Genomic DNA, 6569 nt, shown 5'->3' on the forward strand with positions numbered 1-6569 from the left:
GCCATTAAAATGGCGTTTGGTAACTCGAATCATGCATGTAAAGTGGAATTTAGTAGAGGAAAAGGGAACGTGTATATCCTTTTGAATTTTGAACGGAGAATGAAATACTGTTATGATACTGTAGAGTGCTATGACTTATCTTACATTGGGGGCAATTATCTCAAAGGTAAAGACAGCTATTTACAGCCTATCCGCTATGTGCAAAGTATACTACACAAGTTGGGTGCGAGCTTCATAAAACACAGCACGCCCAAATCGCTCCGTCAGACAGATCAACCACCATTTCGCAGTTGAAGGGAGAACAGAGTCTCCAGAGGAAAACGGAAATGAAGCCTCCACCAGTGCCCAAAAATTCCATGACACGCCGCCTGCGAAACAAAACCTAGGATTCCACTCTTTTTAGACGCAATTTGAAGTTCTTCTCCAGAAATGCCAAGGTTTCTGCGTAAGAAGGATCGTTCTTGTTCACTGGCTTGCATGAATTTATATGATCAGTGGATGGCAGAACCTGCGGGAAAAAAAATGAACGTAAGCCCTCTAAATTTGCATAAATTGGAACTACCATGGAACAAGGAATTTATGGAAGCATACAAGGAATGGTGGGAAAATGTAGAACCATCCACATGGCTCAGTGTACAAGTTCACTAGCTGATTATGTAATCTAAAAAATTATCAATTATTCCCTGCATCTTTCCATGCTATTTTGAAACTAGATATGCCTATCAACATAAGTTTATCATTGACATAACCAGGAATTAATTTGGTCTGCACCACATGATTGCATGATAAGCCCTTGTGATACTCCCTCCATTTTTAAATATATGACGTTCAAGACAAGCTAATTAGTTCATTAATTTTTCCAAAATGCCATATATTTAAAAACTGATGGAGTACAAGATAAGAATTTCCTATATAATGGTCTAAATAGTGCAATGAACTGAGAGAAAACTTACAACAAGCTCCCCAAAACCAGGGTACGCGGACTCAATTGGCACTATCTCCATCCGAAGTGCCCAACCACCATAGCCCTCAACAATCGGTGTGACCTGGGTCTGTCATGAAGCCAATCAGCAATATAACTTAGCATTGAGGTAGTGGGAATTTTGCAGTATGGATAAATGAGAGTGCTTTCCTTTACCTCACTAAAGCTAAGAACATTGAGAAGTCCTTTGTTATGGCGCTGTCTCACAAAATCATTTAATTCAACTAGTCTCGGAGATCCACTTCTTAATTCCCCGATCTATTGAAAATTAGTGTCAGAACATATATAAAAGACAAAAAGAATCAGTTGGTAAACAAGCTCGTCATATGAAGAATTGAAGACCATACCGAAGGAGCTGGACGAAACACCAACCCCATGCGCCATGGCATGTCAGCTAGTTTACTGCCAAAATGCGGGCAGCTATAGAAAACCTGTGGTACAGACATAGTTAGATCCTATTCAGTCACACAGATGATCACAAAATTCAACAGACAAATACATACCAGCCCAACAGTATTATTGAGGAAATTGTCATAGTTATTCAGCTTTGCTTGATACAACAGCTGCTTAACCACCAGTCCTCCCATGCTGCACATATGGAAATGGGGAGAAAGCAACTTATCAGTTATTTCAGTAACTAACAATTAAAGTGGGAGAAGTTAGCAAAGAAATATAGCACCACGCCACTGCAATTGCATGGGCAAGTAGCATCAGAGACTAAACAAAACCATCCTTACCTGTGTGTCACAAAAACAACAGGCCTATTACCAACCCCAGCAGCCACCAACTTCCTCAGCAGCATAGAGCTCACCTCCTATATAACAAAATAGGATCTTCAGTAAGAGAACACCAAAATTAATAATATGAAAACAGATACCAACATATACTGTATCAGACAAAATCTTGCAAGATAGAATTATGGAAAAAAATCGCAGCAGCAGCACAACACAAAACCTTGCAGCAATAATTGTATACACTGCTACAAAGTTCAAAATCTTCGATTGTAACTTATAATGTTGACAAGCTGGGTTCAGGACTCCAGGTCCACATATAAAGGGTATATAAACAGCACGCAAAAACTCGAGATTCTTTAGTTGGCACGGAATAGAATTTGGAGAGAGAGGGGGTCATGCGCACAAGACAAAACTAGATAATTCTCAGAAGTTATAACCTGAAGGGGCAAGCTGGCTCCAGTCCACTGGGTCAAATTTGTCTGCATAAATTATTTGAAACTGATAAGAACATTGAAGAGTTTAATAGCAACAAGATGGTATCAGCAGAAATATTCAAATGTTGCTGAACAATTCAATATTGGAAGGGGATCAATACATGTGTGTCGAAGTGAGAAGAACAGCAAGGCAAAGGGAATTGATGAGAAAGAACAAACCTTGTATTTGACTGTAAAAAAACGTGCTTGAGGAAAATCTGCTGCAAGCCATTCTCTTGGCCAACATGTACCCTCTTTCCCAGCATCCTCATCAATGCTTTCCACCAAACCAGCTTTAGTAGTTGATGATTTATCATCAGCTATTCGCCATGAGTTGAAAGGGCCACCACGAAGGCCATGGACAAACACAACATCCATCAAAGGGGCATTTTTTAATGCAGCATCTGCACCATCTACAGAGCTCCCAGTTTCACTAGAGTCTTCAATATCTCCATCATCCTTACAATTATCTCTTGGAACACTTGAAATCCTGAAACCACTATTGTCCAAATGAACCTCGAGAGGTAACTCCGGATTTAGCAAGAATAGTGAATCTCCAAACTGGGGACAGTTTCTTTTATACTCGCTTTCTGAATCAGGATATTCATCGGAGTCTCTTCTGGTATTTGGACTCTCAGAGCAGAATATGTTCAGTAATGTTAACCTGCAATAACTTTTTAGCTTTATATCATTGCAGGGAATTCGCCCACTAGCACAATCCTCAAGCCACTTGCACCATCCATCATCAGAAATAATTTCCTTCTTTGAATTGGGTAGAAGAGAGAGAATGGTGAGCAGCCGTCCAGCATGCCTTCGGATATGTGCGGCAGGAGGAACCCGTACACTTGAGGGATCAGTGGTACCATCAGTAGTGGAAACATTGGAAGCAGACACATTCTTGCCTTGCACTTCTCGAATACGTGATGCATCATATGCTTCAATTGCAGCAAGTTTCTCATAATCATCACCCAGGAGGATATGCCTCAACAAGGAAAGAACTCCTAAATCAGCTATTCTCTTTTGGCATGCACCATCCTCAGAACAAAGCTCAGCTAGAGCTTTTAATCCCTTGAGCGTAGCTGATGCTGAGTCAGCAGCATCAAATTTGGGTGGATTCTTTTTGTTCAAATTCTTTAGAGCTGTAGCAAATGGTTCAAGAGATAAAAAATCGGCAAGTGGTACTTTGTCTTTGTCATCAGATCCAGGTTCATAGCCCGATTGAGCGCTTGCTAATTTAACAACAGCGCTACCTAATTGATTCAGGACCTGAGTTGCGGTGGAAGCATTATGGTAATCAACCGGACTCTGTAAATAACAGAAGTTGTATTAGGATGATAGGATGAACAACAAGAATATGAGTGAGAAAGGGTACCAGTATAAGTCATTAGGATTTTGTAACATGCTAAATTCCATAATGCAAATCATGGCTATATATTATAACATGATAATATTAGATCAAAAGAATAGGGCAGCTGCTACATGTCTGGATAATAGACGATGTTACATTTAATGCTTTAACTTTGTTACAAAACCAACATTCTAATCAAAAGAAATTCTTGTTTCTGTCAAAGCATGAATGTTTTATAGAATTTGCCTATGAACACAACAAACAGTCTATTCTATACAGCTACACATTGTCATGAAGTATTTACATTTTTATAATGCATATTAACAAACTACTGTTAAAACCATCATATCAAAGGTCTTGCACTGTAATAATGTCTAAAACATTGATATTTGAACAAATGTAGTACTTTTGTCAGAGGTAGAACCTATCCATTTTTATGGCGTGATTGTGTGTATACATGCTTAAGATCTTTACACCGGGAAAAACACTCCTCCAAAATATATTTTTGTTTTAGTAAAAGATATGAAATGAGTACCTTCACCCTCTCTGGTTCAGGCTGTGTGATTCCCTTTGAATTTTGGGCCTTGTTGTCTCCAAGAATCTCTGAAAGGACAAGAGCTAACCATCCCTGAGAAATTGGCACAGAAGCTGGACCATAGTCTTCAAGTATGCATGAAAGGATTTTCACAGCTGTAATATGTGTTTTATCTGATACAGTTTTATCAAAAAGCCATCTAAGAAGAATGCCAGACCATCTTTGAGACTCCTCAAGTGATAAAGGAACTTCACCAGCATAAAGCAAACTCAGTGCACTTGCTATTGATTCTTTCATACTGCTCTGGCCATTCTGATTTTCTATCTTTTTTGCAATACTGCGAAGTGGATGAAGGCCCTTCTGCCTTATCACAAATTTTGACTCATTACACCGTGTCATGGATAATAGGAAAGTTGATAATGACAGTTGACCCAATGGCATGTCATTGTTCATAGTAGCCTGAGAAGCTGTAGAAAGAAGACTAGAACACCAATCAGGAACTGATGGAGCCAAGGCCAACTTCTGGTCTTCCAAAAGAGCTCGAGCCACCAGAGTTCCATGCCACTTGACAGTTCTTTCAGATGCTTTCAATGCAGTTGCCACTGCACGCCCATCACTATCAAGTTCTTGAATACGAGTGCGATTCAAATCAGATGCTATTGCCCAGTTTGCAAGAGCCCATGTAGCAAAAGGTACAGCCACATGCTCCCTCTGCAAGTCATCCCAAAGGCCTGGGACAGATGAACTTAATTTCTCAACTAGTGGAGACTCAATAGCAGTCTGTTGCGCCACTAATCTTCTACTGTTATGTGAGACTTCCAGCATATCATCTGAGTTATCCAACTCCAAGGAGTTGTTTCCTCTAGAGAATCCCAATATAGTAGTTCCACCAAGCACTTTAATACCTATACCTTTTAATCCTGTGTCACCATCATTGCTGCTGTTATCCTCATGATCATCAAAATGCATCCCCCCTTGCTCAATGACTTCAATTACTGCTGCAATGTCTCTTGTATCAGCATCTGCAGGCAGCAAAGGCTGAAACGACGAGTAGTCTGCATTATCACAGTTTGAAGTGATGATATCCATAAGTGCAGCCACAAGCATGCTCCTCCCTTTAGAATGATCTGAACCATCGAATGAAGATTTCTGTCTCAAAAAAGAAAATATGTTAGGTACAACGAACTAATTGTATCTCAAAAAAAGCAAGAGCCCAGAACATTACAAAATTTGGCTGCTGCTTCTCATAAACTAAAGTACACCTGAGTATGATCATAAGCTAGGCCACAAGCTATACTCACTCAACATCTGAATACTTCTGTGGAATTAAACTATTGCAAGCTTGTACCAAACCACATTACGGCAATCAACCAAAGCCGAAAAAACAGGTTGAAGACCTGGCATTACCTTCTTGCCGCGCGTGGGCTGGTACGAGAAGATGAACTGGAGGAGGCAGGGAACCGCGCGCGGGCGCCCGAGAACGGCGGGCGCGACCCAGGGGTCAGCCACCAGGTGCGCGAGGGCCCTGGCAGCCTCGGCCTGCGTGGCCCCCCGCACGACGCTGTCGAGCAGCCAGTCGACGACGGCGCCTCCCCCCGCGGAGACAATGGCGACCCGCCGTGCGGCGCTGGCGGCGGTGATGTCGGCGAGCAGCGCGGCCACCCGCAGCTCGAACCCGGACCGCACCTCCTGGTTGGCCGACGAGAGCACGGACAGGAGCGACTTCCAGAGCACCCGCGCGGCGGTCAGCGTGTGCTGCATCCGCTCCACGACGCGCCCCGCCGAATCCCTGGACCTGTGCAGCGTCTCCTCGAGGTTGTCGGTGGTGAGGTAGACCGTGCCCACGGCGGCGAGGGAGAGCGTGGAGAAGGCGAGGAGCGGCGCCAGGCGGCGCGCGGCCCCGCGGCGGGGCGCTAGGTGGTGCGGAGGGGGCGGCGTGGCGGCGATCGGGAGGGAGGCGGAGGTGGAGGGGGTGGAGGGCGCGGGAGAGGCGGGTGGAGTCGGGGTGGTGGAGAGCGGGCGGAGGCGGTGGTGGTGCTGGTGGAAACGGCGGAGGAGGACGCGTCGCAGCATCGCCGGCACGGGGAAGCGTCGCGGGTGGCTTCTCCTCTCCTCTTCGGGAGGGTGTGATTTTTCCGGGTTGATTGGGCGATGTGTTCGACGGGCGCGGCGGTTGCCGTGGGCAGGAAGGCGAGCGAGGGCACGCGGCGCGGGGAATATTCGCCGGAGAAGAGGGGGAGGAGACGGGCGCGGTGGTGCGGCAAGGGAGGGGAGCCGGAGACGGTACGGGACGGGGAGCGAGGCGGGTTGGGCTTGGTTTCCTTGATGGGCCGACTGAGTTTGGGTTGGACACTTGGACTCGAAGCTTCGAAAAGCCGCTATTCCTACATGGTATCCGGATTCCGGTAGCCTGTTAGCTATACCCGGCTTCAAATTTAAGGGTGCGTTTGGTTGGGAGACAATGTAGAACGGGACGGTCCCGTTCCAGTTTTTCGGG

At 44.8% G+C, this 6569-nt stretch overlaps 1 protein-coding gene across 1 annotated transcript; it reads right to left on the reverse strand.

The window, feature by feature from the left end:
* Window positions 1–53: 53 nt before the first annotated feature.
* LOC101766097 lies at window positions 54–6423 on the reverse strand. The gene is made up of 10 exons (XM_004985391.3): window positions 5480–6423; window positions 4073–5221; window positions 2370–3494; window positions 2154–2195; window positions 1720–1796; window positions 1486–1570; window positions 1330–1413; window positions 1139–1240; window positions 954–1052; window positions 54–508 (listed from the first exon to the last, which is right to left on the reverse strand). The coding sequence occupies exons 1-10, from the start codon at window positions 6143–6145 to the stop codon at window positions 383–385; spliced, it is 3555 nt and encodes a 1184-aa protein (XP_004985448.2). The 5' UTR covers window positions 6146–6423; the 3' UTR covers window positions 54–382.
* Between the last annotated feature and the right edge of the window lie 146 nt (window positions 6424–6569).

Source organism: Setaria italica, chromosome IX (assembly GCF_000263155.2).
Source record: "Setaria italica strain Yugu1 chromosome IX, Setaria_italica_v2.0, whole genome shotgun sequence".
In the NCBI taxonomy this organism is placed as follows: domain Eukaryota; kingdom Viridiplantae; phylum Streptophyta; class Magnoliopsida; order Poales; family Poaceae; genus Setaria; species Setaria italica.

Coding starts and splice junctions, on each gene's coding strand:
- LOC101766097 (XM_004985391.3), bottom strand. CDS start 6,145: ATGCTGCGACGCGTCCTCCTCCGCCGTTTCCACCAGCACCACCACCGC. Junction 3,495..4,072: donor CTGAACCAGAGAGGGTGAAG/GTACTCATTTCA, acceptor TGTTATTTACAG/AGTCCGGTTGATTACCATAA. Junction 1,571..1,719: donor GTTGTTTTTGTGACACACAG/GTAAGGATGGTT, acceptor CCATATGTGCAG/CATGGGAGGACTGGTGGTTA.